This window comes from Pan paniscus, chromosome 11 (assembly GCF_029289425.2).
Source record: "Pan paniscus chromosome 11, NHGRI_mPanPan1-v2.0_pri, whole genome shotgun sequence".
Lineage (NCBI taxonomy): Eukaryota > Metazoa > Chordata > Mammalia > Primates > Hominidae > Pan > Pan paniscus.
Genome location: NC_073260.2, coordinates 84,003,424 through 84,030,175, shown reverse-complemented (window position 1 = coordinate 84,030,175; position 26,752 = coordinate 84,003,424). Strand labels below are relative to the sequence as shown.

At 40.8% G+C, this 26,752-nt stretch overlaps 1 protein-coding gene across 15 annotated transcripts in view; it reads right to left on the bottom strand.

Moving 5' to 3' along the window:
* The window catches only part of NTRK2 (neurotrophic receptor tyrosine kinase 2), a 544,938-nt gene that overhangs the window by 343,903 nt on the left and 174,283 nt on the right, over window positions 1-26,752 (bottom strand). For 12 of the 15 annotated variants that reach the window (XM_034967489.3, XM_055091983.2, XM_055091981.2 and 9 more), the window contains 2 exons: window positions 8,756-8,803; window positions 2,413-2,601 (listed from right to left, as the gene is read on the bottom strand). In XM_034967489.3, coding sequence (XP_034823380.1) covers window positions 2,413-2,601; window positions 8,756-8,803 — 237 coding nt within the window. The remainder of the gene's footprint in view (window positions 1-2,412; window positions 2,602-8,755; window positions 8,804-26,752) is intronic. The other 3 variants (XM_034967488.3, XM_034967492.4, XM_057298705.2) reach the window with 1 other exon arrangement.

The window sequence follows — 26,752 nt, the reverse complement described above, 5'->3', positions numbered from 1 at the left end:
ACCAATGAAAATGATTATGAGTCATCTTTCTTGTTACATATCTGCTAGAAATTAATATTTCAGTAATATAAAGCTACATCTGGTCAACATGTGGCCGACATCAAAGGTACACCACGTCCTGTGCTATGAAGGAATGGTTCAACAGATAAAGATCCTGCTCTCCAAGAGCTTACAATCTAACCTAAAAGAGACTGCAGAAACACGTGAGAGTGCTCATACTCACTACTTAACAAAAGGCCACAGATACACCGAAGATAAAGGAAAAAAAATTATGAGATAAAAAATGACATTTACAAAAGGGTGAAGGGAATGAAAGAAGTAAATCGCTTCTTCATTCTCATTTATTTGAAAAAGGATTCATGGAAGATTTGTGATTTTAAGTGTTCTTAAAATCATGAAAGAGTATATGTGACTTGTTGCCTGGAAAAATGAAAATCTCGTTTGATATATGGTGTGGAGTGACTGAGGACACTAAGCTGGGACATTGCGGCTGGGTGCAGGGCCTAGCAAGACTTTATACAGAAGGAGTGACCAAATGGAGGTTGGCCATTTGGGTAGAGGCCAGAAACTGACAGGAGGCACAGAATGACTGAGCCACACAATCAAGACTGCTCCAAAAGGAACGCAAACCTTTGCAAAAAATCTCCACAGAGTCCAGATTAAGGAAATAACCTTTGAAATCTTTCTTTCTGGATTTCTAAGGGAAGAAAGCACTTCCAGACATGTAGCCCACTTTTGACTAGAGGATCTCATTTGTTATTTTGTTTGTTTGCTCTCTTGCTCGTTTGTTCAATTTCTCTTACTGGACTTGTTGGGCTGATCGGGTCTACTTAATTATGCAGCTTTATCTTTCCTCCCTCCACAAAGGAAAGCAACTTTTTGAGGGTATGTTGATTTTATCAGCCTCAATTATACTACAGCCTCAGGCTAATTGAAATGCATCATAGGCCTGGTTTGGGTGGTGACTGAGGTGTCAATGTCAAAGTACTCTATTCCTAGGGAGAACAATCAAAATGATGACAGATGCTCCCATCACAGTATCCTGCTTAGTCTTACTCCTTATTTGACAGTTCTGTATACAGGGCATTCCAAGGATCTTTGGAGGAGGCTCACCCCATCAAAGAAGGCACATTTTAAGCAATGCCTCTACTCACCTTGTTCACACCACAATGACAGTATTAAGATTAATAATACCTTAATTTCAACTAATACCTTTTATTTCAAGGAGCTCAATATTCTTCACACATTATTCTATTTACCTTGTCATGTTACAGAGTCAACCAAAATCTCTGGTGGATTCCAGTCTCACACATTAAAAGCTCATAATACTGTTCTTCCTAACATTTAAACTCATATCCAACCTTAAACATGCCTTGGGATAAATTTGAGTGAATAGGATGAAGTTACAGATATTTCCTTATATATGCACAGATCTGATACTCATTGCTAAGGCCCTTCATCCCATGAAAGCTCTCAACAGAGAGTCAGCCCCCAAAGCCTAATCTTGCAGTAATCCTCTACCTTACCTCTATGACAAGGTAGGAGAATGGTATTTAAGACAGGATAGGAACATGCATGATACCCACTCCTTAGTGGCAGGGAATCTCTGGGATCTGGGCCACCTGACATCATAGCCCTCACGGCCCCCTATTCACATATGAAGGAAGGCCTGGAAGCAATGCCATAAGCCTGTTTGTCCACTGTGGGTTTATTTTTTGTTGTCTTTAAGGCTGTGCTACACGTTTAATATTGGAACGGTAGTGCAGAAGATAGCACAAAAGGCCCTTAGAAAAATCTCAAGCTTGCTAACAGAGATTAATGGGTTAATTTGTTTTTGAAAAATGAAAGTCAGTGTACTTAATATGCAAATCATCTGCTGCCACGTCTCTTTGCTATTGTGGCAACACAACAAGGCCTCATGCTGGGAACTCGGACTGAGCAAAGAATACAGGACTCCCCAAACTGATACCACCTGTGGGCAACACAGTGCCTTCCCAACTACCTAGAGTGCATATTTCAATTACTTTCAATGGGCTAAATTTAAATTACATTCATGGCTTGTCATCTATAACTGATATATGTGCATTCAAATGACACTTCTGGTTTCTGTCTCTCTCTTTTTCAAGATAAGCATGCCTTGATTCCAACTTCACATTGACAAATGGTTTTGGAAAATAGATCCCAAGAGAGTCAGTATCTGCCCACAGTTCCCTTCCCAGCAGGAGACACACCCGGAGAATTCCATAAGCAACAAACTAAAGGATCTGTTCCTGGCCAAAAGCTGCAAGAATCCTCAAACATTTCACTGCACCCTGTTCCCCGCCAGTCATCCCTATCAGGGGCTCTGATAAACACTCTGGTTGATACAGCTATGCAGCAAATGGGACAATAAGTATAAACAGCTGTACTTACATGTGTCTGGCTTGAGCTGACTGTTGGTGATGCCAAAGTACTGGGGATTTTCAATGACAGGGATCTTGGTCATTCCAATAATGACAGCATCTGGGCCACCTTCCGAAGAAGATGGAGTGTTACTCCCATTGGAGATGTGATGGAGTGGGCTGGCAGAGTCATCATCATTGCTGATAACGGAGGCTGGGCCTGGAGATGGAAAAATATATATATTCTCCTGTAATCAATGGCTTTATTGAGCTGTAATTCACATACATAAAATTTACCCATTTAAAGTATACAATTCAGTGGGTTTTAGTATATTCACAGAGTAGTACAATAATCACGATAATCTACTTGTAGGACATTTTCCTCACCCAGTTAGCACTCACTCCCCATTCTCTCCACTTTCAGCCGTAGACATTCACAGATTTACACTCTATCTCTCTGGCATTTCATATGAATGGAACCATATAACATGTGGTCTTTTATAACTGGCTTCCTTCACTTAACATCATGTTTTTAAGATTCATCCACATTGTAGTATGTATTAGTACTTCCTTTCTTTGTATTGCCTAATAATACTCCATTGTGTGGATATGTTGCATGTTATTTATCCATTCATCTGTTGGTGGACATTTGGGTTGTTCTGGCTTTTTGGCTATTATGAATAATGTTACTATGAACATTCATATACGAATTTTTATGTGGACACGTGTTTTAATTTCTCTTGGGTGGAATTACTGGGTCATATGGTAGCTCTATATTTAACATTTTGAGGAACTGCCAAACTGTTTTCCAAAGTGGCTGCACCATTTTATATTCCCACCAGCAGTGTATGAGAGCTCCAATTTCTTCACTTCCTTCTCCTGTAAGATAATACGTAGCTTTCCTCTCTGTTCTATGATTGTCTCTAGAACACTCTGTCATTGAAACTGTCAACATGAATCTGGGATTCCTATTTCACAGAGCATTGAAAGTTGTTCTGCTAATTTCAGGATCTGGGTTTCCTTTCTCTACCCTTTGGACAAGTCACTTACTTTCTTTGGACCTCTACATCGACTTATATGCAAAATAATATTTGCTTATTTTATGATACTAGAACAAGATTAGTAACAGGAAAATGTATTATAAATTTAAATATGCTTCATGAGTATGTATTACTACTAGGTATTACTAAATGAACTTTAACTGGTAGACCAGATATACATTTGACTGTCCTATGACTACATTCCTCTTTCTTCATATTCTGTGAGTATCTGCACCACTTTTGTCTACAAAATGCTTTTATAACAATAATGGATCAATCCCATGGCAAAGTTACCTGCTTTGTCTTTAGCTGTAATACTATTTATAGTCATAACTTGGTGTCTTTATACTAAATTAATAATCATAGCATTTTTTGTACAAGACAAATTTTCTAGCCCAAAGTCTCAGAATGTATATGCTCACACATACAGTCTACTGTATCTTGTCTAAACAATTTACCCATTAGCCACTAAACTCATACTGTTTGCAACCAAAATTAGATGCACAAAGATAAAGGTCTACGTGAAAGCTTCAAACCAACGAAGACGGCAGTGGCTCATGACAGGCACTGTCTACGTGGGAGGTGCACAAGATATGTATTACACAGGCAGGGTCCCATGGAAGCAGACCACTGACCCGACTACTGGCATAAGCCCAGAGAAAGAATAAAGAGAAAAGACAATAGGGAGTGAAAAGGCAGAATCAAATGCCCAGACAAGGCAAATGCCATGCCAGGGAAATGTCTGAATTGCTACTTCCTACGCAAGGAAATGTGCTTTCTTCCAACCCCCCCTACTAAATGCATGTTTCAGCACTTCCATCCTTTACCTTTTCCCTCACACTTAACTATTTTAGTGAGAAGCACAGCAATTCTGAAAACAAAAGTTGTTTTGTCATCCAGTCTTGAATTCCCTATGAAATATAATAAAATCTCATCCCCCAACCTCCAAGATCCATTTTTCCCCCTCATATGGAGATTATCACAGTTTGTAGTGATAACAGGTGGACATTCACCAGCTAAGCAGTGTCTTAAACAAACTATGCAGGAGACAGCCAACTGTTATTATAGGTAATTTTTGAAGCATTCTCTCAAGGGGATGTGCATTGAAGCTGCCTTTAATGATGCATCCCGGCTCAATTCTGCAAACAAGTCCTCACACAGCCAATTTAGAAGCCACAGAACACTCAAAAGCAAAGGCAAACCCATCAGTTGTGTTTGTCTTGTGCCTAGCTCACCTGCATTAGGATACAGCAGAAATCTTGCCAAGAATAACTACAAAGGCAAGTTCTTTCCAATACTCCTAATCATCCCTGTTCTGCTACTTGCTCCCTGACAGGCCTAGATCATCCAGCTTCTGGCCATCAATTAAAAATGAAGATGTGTTGGCTGGGCGTGGTGGCTCACATCTGTAATCCCAGCACTTTGGGAGGCCGAGGCAGGCAGATCACGAGGTTAGGAGTTTGAGACCAGCCTGGCCGCCATGGTGAAACCCTGTCTCAACTAGAAGTCCAAAAATTAGCCAGGTGTGGTGGCATGCACCTGTAATCCCAACTACTCGGGGGGCTGAAACAGGAGAATCACTTGAACCTGGGAGGCAGAAGTTGTGGTGAGCTGAGATCGCACGACTGCACTCCAGCCTGGGTGACAGAGTGAGACTCAGTTTCAAAAAAAAAAAAAAAAAGAAAATTAAGATGTGTTATGCTAAGGTTTCCGCATCTTGTCAACAAAACCTTCTCACCACTGACTCCCTTCCTTGGTTCCCGGCATGGCTGTTCCCTCCTGCAAGATTACCAAAACATGCTACTGCCTGCACTCCCTGAAGGACTGCAGTCAAGCCTGCATGTTTCTCAGTAGATTCCAGGCACCACCTTTACCCCCAGAAATGCAGGAGTTTCTTTTTCTTAAAATTTCTTTTTTTTATTTCAATAGTTGTTTGGGGAACAGGTGATGTTTGGTTACATGAATAAGTTCTTTAGTGGTTTCTGAGATTTTGGTGCACTCATCACCCAAGCAGCAAACACCGTACCCAATGTGTAGCCTTTTATCCCTCACCCCCCTCCTGCCCTTTCCCCACAGTCCCGGAAGTCCATGGTATCATTCTTATGCCTTTGTACAGGAGTTTCATTTTAAAACACTCCACGTGCTGTCAGAAATCCAGCAATATTTCCTTCTGGAGCCCCTGCAACCATTAGAAATGCATTGACCCCAGTTGCTTTCTTCTCTGACTCTCCTCTGGCCCAGGATGCTCTGAAGTTCATGAACATCAGAGCAGCATTCAATCATTTTTGAGGAGGCTGATACCTAGAAGACAACTTGAGATTCCCAAATTCAGACTTTGAATCTTCTGCCAAGTACACAGCGAAGCCCTCACTTAAAGAGTCCAACCAAGTGATTTGCTCTCTGCTTCTCCTTCCTCACTAAGGGATACCCTTTCCTTTCCTAAACCTCTCCAATTAAACCCCCCAATTCCAATGTAACAGATTGCAAGGGAATGAGCTCTTGTTTGGGGAGCGAGGGGAGGATTAAGCGTAGAAGCAGTAAAAAGCACCACAGGTAATTTTTCAAAAGCCTTTTCACTTTGCCAGAAAAATCACTGTTGACAAATGTGAGTAACACATAAACCTCAACAATTCATCAAGGGGGATATTAATTCAAGTGCTGTTTTCTTCATTATTGATGTTCCAAAACCTAGAAGATTGATACGGCTGGCAAGGTTGCAGGGTTTAAGCCCATTTTTCTGTGAACATTTTGATATAATGGAATGCAAAGCACAGCAAAGTTGGGAAGGCAGAAGAAGCTCTCAGCGGGACAATGAATGTCTACATAATTTGACAGCAGCCTGTCTGTGCATATCACAGGATGTGTCTTTGTATGTCTATGCATGTGTTTGAGCAGGCACCATGAAAAAGACAGAAGAATAAAGGGGCACATCACCGTGTGTTAAACGAAATTCATATGAGGACTTGAAAAAATGTATTATAATATTCATATAAAGTTTTAAATGGCGAGGTATGTGCACACTTGGCTGATTTAGGGTAAATAGTTCTAATTACTCAGCTGAAAAACATGAGTTAAGTCTGGAAACATTTTTAGCCCATTTTTATTTTAATATGTCTGCTTGGTCACATATCCTGTACTATGACTTTACAGACATTTCTAAGCCTAATGTAGACTTAATTTCCTGTGATAAGAATCACGAAGGTCATCTGGGGGAGTTTTCTTCTCTCAATACCAACAGTGCCTTCAAGGTGAGGGGAAGGGTTAGTACTCTTGAGCAGCTGTACTAAGGAAGCCTTTTTATATTCTGGATTCTGGTGCTTTGACATCTGGGGCCCTGCTAATCCTGGAGGAATGGCCCCTCCCACCCCTGGTGAGTCAGTTCCTACAGATGGTAAATACCCTGCCTGGGACCATGCCTTTCAAATGCAAACCAACCAATCCAGAGACAACACCCCCAACCACCTTCCAGATGTGAGGCTCACACTCTAGGCCACTATCCACCTGCCCTCCCCACCCCAGGGCCAAGTACTTGACAACTCTAGATAGCTCCTGTACCCTAGAGCCTGTTGAAGTTACTCAGACTAGCCAGTCCTAAACCTGTTTACCCTCCCTCCCCAGTTCCTTACCTGGAAACACACTAAAAGCTCCTGCCCAAGTTCTCCCTTCCCTCCTCTGCCTTTTAATGGATCCCAGCACTTCCCCACGTGGCTCTGCATTCCGTGGTGTGCCCCTTTCTTTTGGGAACCACGAGTGACACACTATCTTCTCAATGGCAATCATCTCCTAAACTGTTGGTCTCACCAAACTTGAAAAATAATGAAACCTATGTTTTATAAGAGCAGCACCTCTGCTGGACTGCAGCCGGAAGAATAATTATGAAGAGCTCTCTGCTGTGGCCTAAAACAGTAAAACCACATTTTTGCAGCTTTCCGGGAACAAGCACCCTTCTGCAGTGCAAATTGGCTTGAAAAAATATTTAAGTGGTTGCAATGACTTGCTATTTAGCAGAAGCAAGACCCTCTCTTATAGGACTGTTATGGGAGAGTTTATTACCACCTTCCCCAAAAACACACGGGATACACCTACGCACGCATACACATCAAACCCGTAAAACAGAACACCTTTAAGACTGCCCAGGCAGGATCATCCCTCTGATATCTTGGCAAAGTGACTATGATCAGCTGTGTCTGAAATTTGCCCCTAGGGAGCTGCCTAGAAGCCCTGACTACTTGAGCTTGATGTTCTAACTCTGCCAAGTCTCCACTTCCCCTTTGCTGGTTAAGAACTTTAACCTTGGAATCCATGGAGCTAGCGAGAGTCAAGGTGACTTTTCCCCCTCCAGGCCCCATCTGGCCAGGCTGCCTCAGCCGGCTGGTCATTTTTGGATCACTGGACAGACAGTGATAGAGACTACCCAACAAGACAAGGTCTGATGTCAGGTTGAAAGTGACAGGAAACAGCTCCTTATATGGCCAGGATGAACAAGCATAGGGTGGATGGTTTGGAATTAAGCAGCCTCCTGACATTGGTACATTTCCCCTACTTTGCCATTTTACCTATGGCCAACCTTGCTACCAAAAGAAATACTAACCAACAGATGCCCAAGATGGTCGGATCTTGGAAACCCACATGAAAGATGTAAGAATGCCATCTTTTCATGCCTTCTAAGCAATTCCTGTTCATTGTCTCTGTACCCATAGAAAATTCTGAACAAATTAGAGGTCCCAAGAGATCACACCTGATTTCAATTCTAATGAGGAGCTACATCATCTGCATTCACTTGGTAAGCTACAAACTGCTTTCCAATTGTCAGCACATAGTCTGAATGCAGGGAATAGAATGCAATCAAGCAGAAATCACAGCGTCTGGACGTTAGAATCTGTTTTGAAAGAGGAATGGTCATAAATGGAAACTGATTTACCAATTCAGAACTCTATTACATCTTGGCCAATGGAAGAAAGTTAAGACCTAAACTTGTCCAGCTTGACTATTCAGTCAGCTATTCCCTGTACATGTAGCTGAAATGTAGTTGTATTTATTTCCTTAACCTTCTTAAAAATGCATCACAAACTAGAACTGGAACGACAGTTAACACTTCCCCCACAGGATAAAAACGAGTCAAATCTAAAAATGTAAAACCATGTACTAAACTCAATTAACAACAGTAATGCCTTTTCTGGAAAAATTCTAGACCTACTTCTTCAACAAATCAAAAACCAGGAACACAGAAAATGAATCAAAGACCGTGGAATGTAAAGAGGGTCTAAGCATTTTCATCCGAATAAAAACATAGACTCATTACTTATCCAAAGAAGGAGTGAGTTAACTACTTACCAACACCTTGTCTTGATTTTACTTTCCCAAATCCAAACCATGAGAAATCTGAAAACCACAACAAAACATAAAATAAACTTCGAAAGAGAAGTAGAAACCGGAGGTGGTCAACACTGTCCTTGGTCAAATAATGCAACAAACTCCCCCCGACAAAAAATAAATAAATAAATAAATAAATAAATAAATAAATAAATAAACCACTTGGGATGAAAGCTTCCTATCAAACACCTGGAAACTAACCCTTGGATTTTTGTGTAGAGATTTATTTCCTATTCAGAGAACACGGAGGCTCCAATCAGATAAGAGAGAGCAGCCTGTCTATGAGAAAAATAGCCACAACCCAGGGTTAAGGGCTCTGAGCTGTTTTCTTTCTTTCTCACTTTCTTTCTTCCCCCTTAGTGGAGAGATCATTGCCTTGTATTGAATCATCTGACAGGGAAGCTGCAGGGGTGAAGACACACACAATGCATTTGACAAATGCACTACGGTTCTGAACCGCAGCAATGTGGGAAAATAATAAGAGAAAACAGATCTTTTTTGAAGCTGAGACAGACGGTAAAAAAAGCAACACAAAATCCCGTGGGAGAGCAGACACTTGGGCTAGATAGAGATTCAGGAGGGAGGGAAAAAAAGATCTGAATTCTACATGGATTCTCGCTCCTGACTTGCTGTGTGACACTGGGCTGTGTACAGCTGTTCTGTGCCTCTTAGAACACAAGGTCCAGTAGGCACATGTAAGAAAAGACCTGCCAAACGTCTGGAGAGCCTCCCGTGAATAAAGCCACAGTGAAATGTCTGCTTCCTTCCTGAGCCCAGCTCTTTCCTCCTAGGTAATTTCCGCTGGATTCAAAGTGAATTCCGCACAGTGGGGAAATACCTGAATATGAGAAGGATAAAGGGAATGGACCCCAAATCAGTAACTGTGTTTCCCTCCTCTGTCATAATTTTTACAGACATTTTGGATAATTAGCTAGCTAAACTGAAGAGGAATCAATTTAAATGAACAATGTACAGAAAAGCACTTTGCACACTCAAGATGACTTAGGAGGTTGTTGTCATGATGATTGTTCAAGGGTAAAGGTAGGCTTTCCCTCCCTCGTATCCTACAACTTCAGCCCCCCAACTTCTAATCCGAATTTTACTTCTGATCTATATTTTCCTCTGAAAGCTTCCTTCTAGGTTTTAGAAGATGAGATGAAGGCCTGGCCTTGAGCCAAAGCCAAATAAAGATTCCTTTGCACAGAAGACAGTGAACTTCAGTCATTGGAGCTGTTAGTCTAGGGAGGCAGAGTCCTGCCTATGGATTTCTTAGTTACAACTAACCCCATTTAAAACAAAGTGTATTTTCCCACTGGTCGTCTTTTGTTTTCTTATATTTGTTTGATTTAAACACTTTTAATTAAACCATAGATTGAATTTTTTAAGCCTGTTTTTTTCACTTAAGATGTTTTTCAATGTTACATTCCCATTTTAGAGAACTCACCGAAGGGCAATGTCATCATGGTCCCTCACTGATTGCACATTTCAGATTATTTTTGATCATTAACTATAATAAACACAACTGCAATGAACATCTTTACACACCTTAAGTGCTCCCCTTCTCATTCAAAAGGAATTACTCATTCAAAAGGAATGAATATTGTGAAGGTTCTCAATACAGGTTATCAAATTGCTATGCCAGGTCTCACTTTCACCAACAGTATTTGAGAGGGAGAAGTGTGTTTTTGAGCTCTACCCAATGGGAAAACTAAAGACGCACAATTTCCCCTTACAGGAATTGCTGAATTCCCCACTATTGGTGTGGCTCCACCTAACTGGGAAGAGACCTCCCAAATATTCCCCTCCCATCGTGTGCCCCATGAAACCATTCACACCCCACTTCTCCCAAGCTGGAGTTTTGCACAGGTACAATAAGAATTGCAGATACAAAGAAAATAAGAATTCCTCTCACTTGTGAAGTCATTATAGTTCACTGAGTGCCTCCACCTACCCACCAGGCACTTCTTCCTTGGTCCTCAGCCAACCTTTGTTTACATGAGAAATTATCCTATGCTTATTGACGAGGAACTGAGATTCAGGGAGGCTGATACACTTAGCAAATCTTTCAGCTCGTGGTCACTGAGCCAGGATTCATATCTTCTGATGTCAAATCATAGTGGGTTTTTTTTTCATTCTTTTTTCGTTGCATTTCCCATGCTCCAAAATCACCAAAATTAACCGAATTTTAAAATGGTATAATTAGGATTCAATTTTAAATATAGAAAAACACTAAGTAGTTATTCATTCTCATTTATTTATTTATCAGGCAGAACAGTCTTCAAAGAGAAATGAGCTGCAAAGCGGCCCTTGAGAAGCTCTCGGTGGAGGATGAGCCTTCCAAGAAGTCAGTCCAGGGTGTGTGAGCACAGAAAAGAAGCCTCTATTCCAACGGAGGGTTGGGAGGGGGCTCGAGAGAGAGGGCTCAGAGGATTTCTAGAAATAGAATTAGCCAAGAATGGGAAAGAGCAGAGGAAGGAACACTGACTGCACTCAGAATACAGCTCTGGCTAAGGTGAGAAGTGCTGAATGTGTCCAGAGGCTGATGCAGCTGGAAGGGGGGTTGGGGGAGGGAACTGAGAAGTACAAGTAAGGGCCAAGTCAAGAGTTTGGATATTATAGTGAAAATTGCACAGTTAGGCAAAAAAACAACAAACAAACAAACAAACAAAAAAACACTCAGGCCAGGAAGTAACATTGTAAAGATTAATTTTAGAGAAATCATTTTGGCCGCAGGGTGAAATCAGGATTATGGGAGGAAAAAAATGAAGGCAAGAGATTGGTTAAGGAGGTTTTTAGAGAAATCAAGGCATGAGAGAATTGTGGCCTGAACTGGGTATTGGGGATGGGGAAGGTGAAAGAAAGGAGATGACTGCAGGCATATTTAGGGACAGTAGCAGAACTTGGTGATTGATTGCAAATTGAGGGGAGTGTGGAGAGAAAACAATGAAGGTTTCAGATTTGGACAACTAAGTATGTGGTTATGCTGCCCACAGAGTCCCTAAGGAACTTAGAAGGAAAATAGATTTAGGAGTCAAACCAAGAACATGGGTTTTAGCCACAAATTTCAAACAAGGTGCCTATGTGAAGAAAATGGAAGGCAACACCCTCAGTTGGCAGGATGGTCTGAAGCTCAAGACACAGGCTTCGTATCAAAATTCTAGAGCCCATAGATCAATCTGAGAATGGAAACTGGACTCTCTACCTAGGATTCGTTTCTCATTTGGGCCTATACAATGAATGCCCTGTCTTATAGGCACAAATGAAGAAGCACCCAGCTGAGGCCAACTTTTGACAAAATTATTCTTAAATTGATGAACTATGTCTAAGTTCTGTTTAAAATTAACTCAGTCATTATGTAGGAGAGAATACAATCTTCTTGATCATACCGCACACTTCCTCAAACACTTAACAGAACAGATATAGAAAGGTCAGGTTGGCACCTCTTCCCTAGAAGCTGTTATTCATTCAACAGCTCTTTCTTGATGGATTTAAGCAGTCGTCTTAAAACTTTAACACTAAATTTCACAAGCAAAATTTTCCCACAAGGCCAAAAAGAAACAATTTCTCAATTTCCTGTGATGTTTCATCCATGGGGAGTAGAGTCCTGCCAAACCTTCTTTTATTTTCTGTTTAATAAGAGACACTTTATTCACTGCAAAATAAAGGGCTCCTTCAAAAGTAAATGTAGCTGTACTGAGCTTAAAGAATCCCCTCCTTTTGGAATGTAGACCAAGAAAGACTCTAAATTATGAAATTAACCAATTAAATCCATCTCATGTTGAAGAAAGCTCAACATTTTCCCTGACCGGAGAGAAGGAATGTAGGAAAAAATAGCATGTAAACACATTAACAACTCTAAGACGCAATTCAAATTAAATAAAATAAATGACAAAAAAATACTGTTTTTCAAATTTCTCTTAAAGGAAAGAGCTAAAACATAGGGGGTTGAAAAGGAAGATTTATGATGTAAATGAGAGAATCAGAGGAAGGAGCTGGGAACAGGCAACATGGAAGAAACCTGACCTTCCCTGTAGGTACTGAATTGCGCAAACATTAAACATGAGGCTTAGAAAGGTTCTGATCTCAAGAGAGAACAGCTTCTGGATATTTTTAAGTTTCAGAAAAATCATTTTAGTATGTTAAGAGAAAATCAGCTTTCCTCTCTTTTAACGCTGAAGAAATTAAAATTTGCCATGTTCTCAAATGTAATTTCTTTATGTTTTAAGGTAAGACTCACCACCCTCCACCCCCAAGAAAAATGACTTTACCATTGTCATGGAATATGGAATCAAACGGTAAAATATGATTTACTAATAAAAATGGACTTCACCTCCAACTTCTTAGGCCCACACCCACTCCCTAAAGGACATTTGAAAGAGGAGTCTCCGGGCTGCTTTGCTTCAGGGAGAGAATGGACCAGAGTTGAGTCCAGAGTAGACAGGCCAAGTGCTTGCCTGAGGAGCCAATGAACTGTCACATCTGAGATCTAGAATGACTGCTCATTGGAGTGAGAAAAAATGAATGCAAAAGTTCGCCTTGTTGACAGTATCATCATCTCCCTTTCCTACTGGCACATAATCGGGGTGAGTAATAGTTTGCTTCAAATTAATTCCAGTCCCTCTGGGCACAGAACAGTGTAGTTTGGGGCCAAGTTTCCACTTCAATTTGATCTTAATCTTTTACTTAAGGACATATCCTTAATAAAAGAAAGCCCCATCTCCACAGTCTAGGAAGAGAGCTTGCTTTGAGTTAAACTGGTTCTGGAAATCATGACACAAAGGGTATTGTATCCTCCTGACCAACTTTCACTTGGCTCCATCCCTTGTCCTTCGTCAAACTTACAATGTGAGGTATTTCCACTGGTCTCTAAAAATGTAACATTGAGCAACTTCTACGTGACAAATATAAAGAAAAATGTGTGTATTTGGCTGAACCTCCTAACTGTTCTCTGAAATTCGTATTTCCCTTTTTCCCCACCCTCCTGGGCTAATAGCTACACGATATTTCCCAGCTTCCCTTGTGGTTAGTTGTGGCCAGATGGCTAAATTCTAGTCAATGAAGGGGAGCAGAGCAATGGGTCCCACTTCCAGGCCTTGCCTATTAAGACTTCCTCTGTGTACTCCCTTCTACCTGGCCAGAATTAAGATAACACCTAGGGCAAGCTTGGAAGTTATGGCTTGAAGATAGCACAGGGCAATTTCAAGGAACAACGAATTCTCTTGGTATTGTTATGTGGGTGTAGACAGAGTAGAATGCATCTCAGAGTCTTTCTACCAGAGGGCCAATGATGCTGAGCTATCTTTCCTTCAATTCTTATCCATAAACAAAAATATGTGTTTGAACTGTGATCCACTTTGGCACTTACTTACCATTATAGAGAGCCTATCCCTACTAACAGATGTAGACAAAAAAAAAAAAAAAAATGCTTGAGGTTTTATTAACTGACTCCATGACTTCCCAACCTGTCAGCACAAATTTAAAATTGTGTGTCGGTGCACATTTGCATTTTCCTGGAGAGGAGATCCACAGATTTCATCAGATTTTCAAAGAGTTCTCACCCCCAAATGCTAAGAACCACTTCAATACATATAAATACCCACAGAGACGAAGACATAAACATGTATGTCCTCTGTGTTTGTATTCTATTTACTTCTGTTCTCTATCAACAGTTGAGTCTGGAAACTGAAAAGCATCCATCATCTCTCACCTAGATTTCTTCAGTAGCCTTCTAACTTAGCTCACTGCTTCATTCTTGCCTCCCCCAATCTGTTTCCCATGAGCTGCCAGAGTAACCATTTTCAAGTATAAATCAGATTATTGCATTCACCTGCTTAACATCCTCCAATGGTTTCTCCTTGCATTTAGTATAAACTTCTGATCCTTACTACAGAGTCTCTCATGACAAGGCCAACCTACTCGGTCTTCCCCCTCCCTGCCTCATTCCCCATGAAACAGCCCAGTGTTCTCTTTCCTATTCCTGCTCACTTTGCATTTTTTCATGCCTCTTCCCAGAATCTTCTTCTCAGGCTCTTTTTTTTTTTTTTTTTTTTTGAGACGGAGTCTCCCTCTGTTGCCCAGGCTGGAGTGCAGTGGTGCAATCTCAGCCCACTGTAATTTCTGCCTCCTGGGTTTAAGCAATTCTCCTGCCTCAGCCTCTAGAGTAGCTGGGATTACAGGCACATGCCACCATGCCCGGCTAATTTTTGTATTTTTAGTAGAGATGGGGTTTCACCATGTTGGCCAGGCTGGTCTTGAACTCCTGACCTCAAGTGATCCGCCAGCCTCGGCCTCTTAAAGTGCTGGGATTACAGGCGTGAGCCACTGCGCCCGGCCCTCAGGCTCTTTTTTTATAACTACTTCTTGTTTTTCAGGTTTCAGGTCAAATATCACACTATCAGAGGGACCCCAACTTCACACTTCAATCAGAATTTCTCTGAACCCCTTTCCACTCTCTATCATCTCATTCTTTTCAGTAGGTACCCATATGTGACCTTTTTTATTGATTTGTTGTTTATTTTCTGCATCCTTTTCTAGAATTTGAGCCTCAAGAAGCCAGCGACTTATACCAGCTCCCCTAGAAACAGACCCTGACTAAGGATTCAAGCAAAAGTAGTTTACTAAGAAGAGATCCCAGGAAGCACAAAAGGAGTAGTCAAGAAGTGAAACAAAAAGAGGTAGGAAGTCTGTAATGGATACATTATCCAGTGGGTTACACTGTGGACAACTGGAGTTCAAATGCCTGGGGAACTTGGAGTGATGGAATAGAATGAACCTTAGAGTTATCCCATCCCAAAGCTGAGGAAGCTGGGTCATTTACCCTCCAACTCCCACCTGTCATTGACTGAAGGCTTCCAGCTAAGAGAAGCTCCTTTTTTTCTTTGTTTCTTTTTTTTTTCTTTTTTCTTTTCTTTTCTTTTCTTTTTTTTTTTTTTGAGACAGAGTCTCGCTCTGTTGCCCAGGCTGGAGTGCAGTGGTGTGATCTCAGCTCACTACAACCTCTGCCTCCAGCAATTCTCCTGCCTCAGCCTCCCCAGTAGCTAGGACTACAGGCATGTGCCACCACACCTGGCTAATTTTTGTATTTTTAGTAGAGACGGGGTTTTACCGTGTTAGCCAGGATGGTCTTGATCTCCTGACCTCATGATCCACCCACCTTGGCCTCCCAAAGTGCTGGAATTATAGGCATGAGCCACCGCCCCCAGCCCAGAGAAGGTCCTTATGCAGAGTCATGAGTGGTTGCAGCAAGACTCTGCAGTCAAGTGCTGGGGTGGTGAGAGCTGAGAGGACACGGGCAGGGGGTGACGCCAACAGCATTTGCTACAGGGATCTTGTCTGTGTAGTTCACCACTATCTCCAATGCTTTGCATAAACACTCAATAAACACTTGTGGAATGGATGAGAACAACAATTTTGAAAAAGCGTAACAATATTAAATGTAGCAAATGTAATGAAAATGCCAATACGCAAATTATACATACAACATAAAAACCATTATGTATTTTGCAAATATATTTGTTACTCTCCTGATTTGTGGCTCTCCAATGGAACATGACTGAAGACAGTATTTAAAGCTGAGCAATTCTTAGAATCCAGCACTCCAGGCAGTAGTGTGGAATAAAGAGCTGGACTAGAATGTCAGAAGATGTGGGCCCTCTCTAGACGCTGCCAGAAGTGAAGGGCATGACCTTGAGTGAGCCACTTCCCCCTTCATGGACTCTGTTTCCTACTCCATAAAAGAAAATTTGAGAAATGGCATCTGAGGCCTATTCAAGTTCTCAAAGTCTATAGGACTAAACATTAGGCATATATGACTGAGAAGATTGACACATGGCCTTATATAGCTTTCCTGAGCCTGGGTATTTTGGGAATGTGAGATCATGTGCAATATAAGGAAAAGCACACAGTTAACCGGCCTAGATTTTCTCCTGCTAAATAATACTCAGAGGCTTTGGGGCCACTATATCCTCATCTTAAGAGAAAAGGCCAGTGCTCTGCAAAAGCAATTAAAAAAAAAACAACAGTATTTATTGAATGCTTGCTATATGCCAGGAAACTTACTAGAGGTCAGATATTGCTTTAATTTGAAAATTAATCAGCTTCTATTGCAGCATTTTAAAAATAAAAGCCTTACATCCCATAAAGTTCAGAAGCCTCAAGTGGGAATAGATGAAATTAGACTTGCCTGGAACATAGCAAGCTGTCTTGATCACATATTTCAAACATTTAGTTTTGAGAAGAAACTTGCCAACTATTTCTCTCTTTTGTTTTGTACATGTGGACTATTTCAAAGGCAGTTTAGTAGACTACATTTTATTCATTCCCAATTAAACTACATACAACACTGAGTTTTTTAAATCTCTTGTAGATTCCAGAAAGATTTTTTCTTTAACAGAGGTGGTCACAATCTTCACTGGGTAGGTGAAAAATGGAACCTGCAACTCCTAATAATTAGTTTCCATGATCGGAACTTTGAGAAAGGCAGGGGCAACCTCTGCTTAATAATAAGAGTTGACAGACGTGAGAAAGTCATATCAAAGATTTGCCTTTCTACAGTACCACCCCAGTGAGAGCTCAAAATGCTTTATAAACATTTTCTCAGCTGTCAAAGCTCCCTGCAGGGAAGGCAGGTGATGTCTGGTTGCACACACACACAATTTCCCTGTTAACACTGTCTTAATGTTGGATGAATGACTCCCTGAGACATGTCCCAAATTCCCTTCTCTCTGCAAAGCCATGCTGGTTAGCACTCAGGGCAAGTCTTTGCGGAGGAAACTGGCTGATTCTCAGGGAATCATCTTAGAAGCGATGTTAGCGGCCCTGCAGGAGACTAACAAGTCCACAGAGTCTGGCAAACACTTGATGTCAAATTCCCAGGAGCTTTTGTTTCCAAGGAAAACCTAAACAATGACTCACGTCTTGGCTGACGTGCCCAGACCTGTCCATTATGCCCAGTCACCAAGTGAGCCCAGCGTGAAGGAAGGCCGTGCTCTCCATTCTTTCTTGCATAAGCTTTGTTACCACATTAAATGTGTTTAGAAACGCCTTTGCAATTTCTGCTACGTATTTATAGTTATATTCATATTTATACTTACATTATTTATATTCACATATATAAAACATGCAAATTCTTTTTTTAGTCCTTCTAGACCAACATTTGTTGTAGCTCATGCAAAGCACCGCACAGGAAACTTTTTGCCATTGTATTATGGAATTTTGAAGGGAGGAAGAAAATGGTAAGGTTTTTAGCTCCATTCTCATTACAGGATATTTTCCATTTTAAGTGGTACCTGAATTCTTCCCACCAAACTGGGAACCATGGTGACCTGTTTCATGTCACCTTTCAGCACCTTTGTCTTTCTTTTTAGTGACCCATTGTCTCCCTTCCCATCCCATAACCACATTCGAATCCAGCCAAAGTCAGGAAATGTGTGAGGCAAACACAATAGCCAAAATGTTTATTTAATTGTATTACTGTGTACTCTTCTGTTAGGAAGTTCCCATAATGGAATAGAACATAACAGGATTATACACACTTATAAAGCTGGGTGCTGAATAAAAATAATTGGATAAAATGACCATAAATAGGACAAAATGAAAACCCATTATTTAAAATGCAATGCTGGTCAAACAAATTAACTATGGGCCATCATGCACACTGTCAGTGGAAGGAAACTAAACCCATCAGATGAGACTGCATTTCTTTCCTTGATGTTTTCCCACTAAATGCCCAATGTGCTCTTTAGGGTCCACTGATTTTCTGGAAACTAATCAAAATTGATTGCCTAGGTCAGGGGTTCTCAAACGGGGGCGATTTTTGCCTCCCAGGGGAAATTTGGCCAGGGGGATATTTTGGGGCTGTCACAACGGTGGGGTGGGTGGAGAGTGTGTGCTAGGAGCATCTAACAGGCAGAGGTCAGGGACAATGCATAGGACAGTCTCCACAACAATGAATTCAAGGCCCCAAATGTCAACAGTACTGAGATTGCGAAACCCTGACCTAGGTATTGACCAACAAGGGTAGAATTTATGCTAAAACCTTTTATCCCTGCTAAAAAGAAATCCTAGCCTGCCTATGCTCATGGTCACTACAGCAGTTTAGTCTTCTCCCACATTATTTTAATGTTCTCATCCCTAGTGACCTGGCTGCCAGCCCCTTTCTCTCCCAGTTTATCTTAGAAACAGCTCTGACAGCGTCATTTCTTTCTACTGCTCCCAACACCAAAAGGGCGTTTCTGCCTCAGAACAGAGAGGTAATGCAGTACAAAGGAACAGAAACTGAGTTTGCACTACCTTGGGTGTTGAGTCTTAGATTCGTTATTTCCTAACATAACCTCCATAATTACTTAGTCTGTCTCTGAGTTCCTCTCTATTGGATGGGGCAATAATTACTGTCCTGACCACCTGATTGGACCGTCTTGAGGTCATGTGAGCTTTGGTGAACATAATGGTTTATGTAAATATAGGGGTAAGGGAATAATAAGGTCCAAACTCTTCAATAATATTCAAAATCTTTACCTGGCCCCATGACCTGGCTCCAGCTTTATCACCTTAATTTCACCTTAAGATTCCAGTTAAACTATTAGTTTGCATACCTTTAATAAAGATGCCTTGAATTTTCCTATTAATTCATTCGAAAACTATTCATTGATCACCTGATGGATGCAAGACAGTGTGATAAATGCTGGGGATGTAATGAGAGTAGAAGAAAATAATCACATTCTCTGCCTATAGGCAGCTTTCAGATTTGGTGTCTTTGCGTTTGATGTTTTGTTTTTGTTTTTTTGTTTTTTTTTTTTCCCCACCAGACATGTAACCCCCATGCTTTGTCTTTGACCATTAAACTCATTTATTCAACAAAATTCACATTAAAAGTTACTCTTATCATGAAGCATTTATTTATTCCCCAAATCAGAAATACCTCCATTGACATTTGGGCTTTTTGTCTCTTATGGTAAACACCACATTCTGCACTGCATTCATTATTTATGTAATCTTATTTCTCCTATTAGATTTTAAGCACTCTGTGTGGGAAAAAGAAAAGTGTCTTATTCAACTCCGTACTCTCTTCCGCAAGCTTCATAAGATACAACAGCATCAAGCAGGGCACTTCCCACGTGGTAGGTACTCAATAGCTGTCTCAATTTCTAATTGAAAGGTTTTATAAATAGGACATAAAATGCCCACAAAATAGTAGAGACTGAATTGTAAAGCTCAGAGATAGACAACCATAGGAACATTCATTAGTCGTGTCTCCCATTCTCTGTATTTCCAAGGCACCCTGTTCTTTCTCTGTCATAGTTCCATCCCACTCTGAATTTTTAGCTATCTACTTACTTGTAACCTCCTCCTAAACTGTAAGTTCTTTAAAAGCAATACATATTTCTGTCTTGTCTCCCCACTGTATTTCTAGCATTGAGTACAGTGCCTGGTTCATTGTAGATACTAAAGAGCTGAATGAATAAATGAATAAATCTTGGATGGATTGCAACTTTTCACCATTGCATTCTTCAATTGAGAACCAAATTTGGTACAGCACGGATCCATGATTACGTTAGATGTTGCTCTTCTCGCCTCTCCTCCCTTGCCCAGAAGATAATTGGACTCCCCCACCCACCGATCCATGGTGCTTGCTTTTGCCAACGAAAAAGTAAGCAGAAATGACCCAGCACTTCTAGGCAGAAAATTGAATAGTCAGTCCTGGGTTTTTTGCTTCCTCTTCATCCTGCCACAGTGAACTATGAAGCCTGGTGTTTAGAAGGCAGCATCATGAGGTTCTGGGTTCCTGAGAGACTAAAATGAATAGAGTCCCCCCTGCCAAACTGTGTTGTATGTGCAGCAGGAGGAGAAATCATCTTTTCTGTTTTAAGGGTTATCTTTTTCTGTAATAGTGAAGTTCCAAGTGAATCTTATTGCAAAGCAGCCTCATCTATAAAAATATAGGCCTTTTATCTTATAAAAAGACTCCAATATGTATGCCTAAGAAAGTACATATGTAGTCTCTAAAGCATATGTAGGTGTGTATGTCAATATGTAATATATAAATGTTTACAATAAAGGGAAGCAAGAAGTTTATAAAAAGTCACTCTAACTCATATTGACAAGCCATCTCCTTAGAAGGCCACACCTTTATTCCAAAGATGATGTCTCATATTTTTGCCATATTTTCAAAGCTCCCCTTGGGGAATTATCTTTGAATTAATGTACTAGAGTTTACCAATTATGCAAATCTTTATTATTGGAGAGAAAATTTGATTTTTTTCGTGCTCAAAGATCATTTGGCGCCGGGTATGTTGGAATACATGAGTGATTAAGCTGGGCCACATCACCATAATTCAAAACGTCAGAGGGTCTGATTCTATAGTCTCAGACTTCCGGCTTTCTTGTGGATCTCATAAGTTTTCATTAAAGGCACTACTGAAAGATGAGTTCCATAAAGGTCTCTTGCCTGATGATTGTCAAATTTTTTCATAGTTCTAGAATCATAACTAAATGTCAGTCTCCAGGAATCTTCTTGGTCCCTAAATTCATAGTTGGTAAATAGAAACAACATGATTGGGTACATAACTAGGTGATCTTCACAGTGTACATTTGAAGCTACCTGGGTACATTTATTCTCAGACTCCATAGAAACAACTACAACAGGACTCCTAGTGGATAAAATCACACCTAAACCAGGATTAATCAGAGATGCACAGCTGCGGATTATCATTTTTGTTTGTATTGGGGACTAAATTGTGTGCACATAGAATTCATATGTTGAAATCTTCAGTGTGACTATATTTGGAGATAGGGCCTTTAAGGAAGTAACTAAGGTAAATGAGGTCACAAGGGTAGGTCCCTAATCCAGTAGGGCTGGGGTCCTTATAAGAATGGACACCAGAGCATATGCTTGAGCTCTCTCTCTCTCTCTCTCTCTGCTCCTCTCTACTGGAGCCACAGAGAAAAGGCCATGTGAGGACACAGCAAGAAGGTGGCCATTGGCAAACCAAGAAGAGAGCCCTCACCAGGAACCCAACTAACCAGCATCTTGATCATGGACTTGTAGCCTCCAGAACTATGAGAAAATAAATGTCTGTTGTTTAAGCCACCCAGTCTGTTTTTGTCATGGCAGCCTGAGCAGACTAATATAGTTTATTTGTCTATTGTTTTCACTGCCAACCAGTATCCACCTCCTCCTCCTCCTCCTCAACTGGTAATGATTTTCCTTTGGTTATTCACCCAACTCCCAGGCAACCTATGTGATTCAAGGTGGAACCAATGGCTCAGACATAAATAAATCAACATAATTCCAATCCCTGCCCACACTGATTTGTTCAAGGATGAGCATGTGACCATAAAGTTGGCCTGATCAAAACGAAGTCTATGATGTGTGTTCGAAGGTTGACATAAGCCGTAATTTTCTTTTCTGCTGGATGGGCATCTGGAGGATATAGCATCAAGAGTGGATGAAAGTCATCTGTCCTGCAACCATAAGACAAATGTTTGTCTTCAAGTTGAGCCACCCAAATGGAAAAGAGCCAAAAGATGGATCCTGGCCACAGTGTTTGGGCCTTGCATCAAGCCACATACAAGCTTGTATTTACTCCTGGATGGTATATTTATGTGAAACAATAAATCTCCACTATTGTTCAAACCATTTGCAACTATAAAATGCCAAACTAACACAGGGATTGGGCAATAGTAGTCTTATTTTCAAAAAGTTACTTCTGCATCCCCAGAGGCCAGAGTGAATGGGTACCACATTCTGGAGTCCTTTCATGCACCCAAGTTTTATTACCACTAATGTTGAATTGGCCTGTTATGGAGATGTAAATGTCCTGCTCTTCAAAGGCATGTTTGACAGGATAAAAGGCTTTGGGATTTCAATGACTTTGACTCCTCTGGAGATGGGAGGACAGCCTATTTTAGCAATTTCCATGGGAATGAATAGACATATACTTTAGCTATTCAAATATTTAACTAGCTCTTTTGTTGTTGTTTTGAATCCCAAGGAGCTGCAGCTGCCTGTTTGTGTCTGTTGTGCCTTTAAGGGGCTTGCTGATTCAGTAGGATCTCTTGAATGCATTAATTAGCCTTCTCTCATTTTCCCAGCCCATGCCTATGAAGAAATGAGCATTTGCAGCTCCAGTTGCTGGGAACGATGCGAGTCTTGAGGGTACTAGATAAATGGAGATTCAGAGTTGCAGGCTTTTGATGGGCAGTTTTACGCTGGCAGCAGCCTGCATGGCAAGGCTTGTGTGGTTGCATGATTAATTTATTGGCTATCACTATTGGCAGGCAAATGAAACACAGGCCCTGGATTAAAGTGTAACTGGAGAGACGGGCATTCATCAGCCCAGGTACATGAGTCAGAGGAGGTAAGGATCCAGAGAAAACAAAATGTAATGAAAGGCTGGAAAATGATTTATCACTTTTAATATACATCATCTAAGCCCAATCTTTATAACTGCTTGTAGGCCTTCATGTTGTGAAGACTTTGGCAATAAAACACTCCTTCCTTAAAACACTAACGTGAAAGATGCTGGTGGGAAAAATAAAGAATCATGAAAAATGAGCTGACTGTAAAAGGAAAAAATAGTGTCCAGCTTAAAATTAAATTTCCACTTGTTTCTTCTTAAATGATTTAGAAATATAGCTTTTGTTTGGAAAACTGCATTCTATTGATCACATGGAGGGGACGATGAGAGGTCTGTCCAGGAAGGACAATTTCTCAGATCCTTTTGGAAACTATAATACGAAAATATGTACTTTCAAAGGGTAAATGTTCACATCAGGTTTAACTGTTAACCCAACCAAATAAATTATTGTTAGCCAAGAATCCTTGAGCTTGGAAGCTTGAATCCACACAACTAAGCATTGTCAAATTTGGAAGTTAGCCAGATTAAAGTCTTGCAATGAAATGGAGGCTTGTATGAAATGAGATATCTCTATTTATGTCCTTGGGCTTATTCAACCCAAGAAATTATAAGAGCCATTTTTGGGAAGGCTTCCCTTTCTGTAATGGGCAGAAACAAATAGAAGCACATTCCTTAGCATTCTGTAACACTTTATGGCTTCTTTTTTTTTTTTTCAAATTTTAATAGTTTTTGGAGTACAGGTGTTTTTTGGTTACATGGATGAATTCTTTAGTGGGGATTGCCGAGATTTTAGTGCACCCATCACCCAAGCAGTGTACACTGTACCCAGTATGCTGTCTTTTATCCCTCACCCACCTCTCAATTGACACCCCACCAAGTCCCCACAGTCTATTATATCACTCTGTATGTTTTCGCATCCTCATGGCTTAGCTCCCACTTATACATGAGAATATATAGTGTTTGGTTTTTCATTCCTATGTTACTTCACTTAGAATAATGGCCTCCAGTTCCATCCAAGTTGCAGCAAAAGACATCATTTCATTCGTTTTTACGGCTGAGTAGTATTCCATGGCATATATTTATACTTATCATTAGCCAAGAATCTTTGAGCTTGGAAGCTTGAATCTACACAATTAAGCGTTGTCAAATTCAGAAGTTAGCAAGATTAAAGTCTTTCAATTAAACTGAGAATTGTATGAAATGAGACATCTGTATTTACTCTTCCTCTTTGGGTTTATTCAACCCAAGAAATTATAACAGCCATTTTTGAGAAGACTTTCCTTTCTGTAATGGGCAGAAACAAATAGAAGCCAATAGCGATAGCCACAAATAAATAGAAACAAATAGTGATAGCCGTGTGTGTGTGTGTGTGTGTGTGTGTGTGTATGTGTATACACCACATTTTTCTTTATCCACTCATTGGTCAATGGGCACTTAGGCTGGTTTCATATCTTTGCAACTGCAAATTCTGCTGTTATAAACATGCCTATGCATGTGTCTTTTTCAAATAACTTCTTTTCCTTTGGGCAGATACCTGGTAGTGGTAGTGCTGGATCGAATGGTAGTTCTACTTTTAGTTCTTTAAAGAATCGCCATACTGTTTTTCATAGAGGTTGTACTAGTTTACATTCCTACCAGCAGTGTAAAAGTGTTGTTCCTTTTTCACTGCATCCACACCAACATCTATTGTTTTTTGACTTTAAAATTATGGCCATTCTTGAGGAGCAAGGTGGTATTTTTTTTTCAAATTTTAATAGTTTTTGGAGTACAGGTGTTTTTTGGTTACACGGATGAATTCTTTAGTATTTACTCTTCCTCTTTGGGTTTATTCAACCCAAGAAATTATAACAGCCATTTTTGAGAAGACTTTCCTTTCTGTAATGGGCAGAAACGAATAGAAGCCAATAGCAATAGCCACGAATAAATAGAAACAAATAGTGATAGCCGTGTGTGTGTGTGTGTGTGTGTGTGTGTGTGTGTGTGTGTGAGGTATTACATTGTAGTTTTCATTTGCATTTCCCTCATGATTAACACTTTATAGCTTCTTACAGTTACTGTGCTTCTCAGTTCCCCTTCAGAAATGTCAGCTGTTTATAACAGAAGGGCAGGAAAAGACCACAGATTTATGAAAGTTACCCAGAAACATCAGCAAATATAACAAGAGAAGAATAGGGAGTCATTTTTCCCCTCCCCTTACAAAAATTTGACCTCCCTCCCCTTACAAAAATTCTCTGACTTATTCTGAATGTGGGAGGAGTCTGTAATATGTTTATAAATATAAAGCCCATTAATTTATTCAAAACAGTGAACCACCCATGGCTGGACTAAGGTTGGCTGAAAAGGCAGCAGCCAGCACTCTGGCCCAGGCCTCTCCAGCTCTCAGGCAGCTGCAGCTATGGCCTATTCTAGCCTCTTGCCTCCCTCTTTCCCTCCTCTGGTCCATCCTCCATGCTGCAGCTGAAAAGACCTTTCTAAATTGCCACTAGGATCCTCTTCCTCCCCTCATTGTTACTTAGAATGGATCAATGGCTTCACATTACTGCCTTAGAATCCAAACTCCTCATCTAGGCCTTGGCCTCAACTTTCTTCTTGTATCTCCCCTCTTACACCCTAGCAACTGCAGTAGTGATTGGTAGCTCAATGTTCATATTGTGCTGTGTCTTGCCTCTATGTCTTGTCAATGCCAATCCTTCTCCCTTAAAATCCTTTTCCCTCAAAAATCAGCTCTTTCAGGATGCCTTCCTGACCACTTCAGACTGGGCTAAATGTTTCTCCTGTCTGCTCACATAAAACTGTTTGCAGATCTTGATAGCCATGGATTATAACAATCTGTTTACTCATCTATGTCCTCAGCTAGATTGTAAACTCCTTAAAAGAAAGCTTCTAGTTTTTCAACTCTTTATTCTACATAGTGCATAGCATAAAGCCTCTACCCCTACAGCAGGTCTGCACAGGGCTGAGGCGTTGCAACACTCCCTGACTTGTGCCCCCTACAGTTGTCTGACTGAGGGCAGGGCCAAGCTGCATGTGACCCACCTTTGGAGAGCCACACCTTTGAGTTCTAACTCTGCCCTCAAAAATCTTCAGGGAAAATGCAACTTTCCCTGGTAAAAAGAACACATCAAACCATCACAACCATTCAAACCAATCACTGCTGGTGGGCAGCTGGCTCACCTCTCAGTCGGGTCCTGGGAGTGAAGGGCAGTGGGAGCCACCTCTAACGGAAGGAAAGTGAAAGGTGAGAAAGGCCTGCAGCTCAGGGGACTTCCTGGGAACTGAGAGAATGCTGTGCTGGGAGGGGAGGCTACTGAGAGAAGAGCAGAAACACAGGTCCCATGCCTCATTCACTTTACAAGGCATCCAGAGCACCTGCAGGCATAATAACTACTCATCTACTGTAGACCCAGGGAACCAACCCACTAACTTAAAATGTTGAGATTGAAAACCTACTGTGTGCCATATAGTAGGAAGAATTAGCACTTACTGAGTTCTTTATATGCATGAGGCATTTTATTAGCTCCTCACCGTAATACCATCCAGTAGATGCTATGACCCCCATTCCTACAGGAGGGAACTGAGGTGCTGGGGAATTCATTCAGCC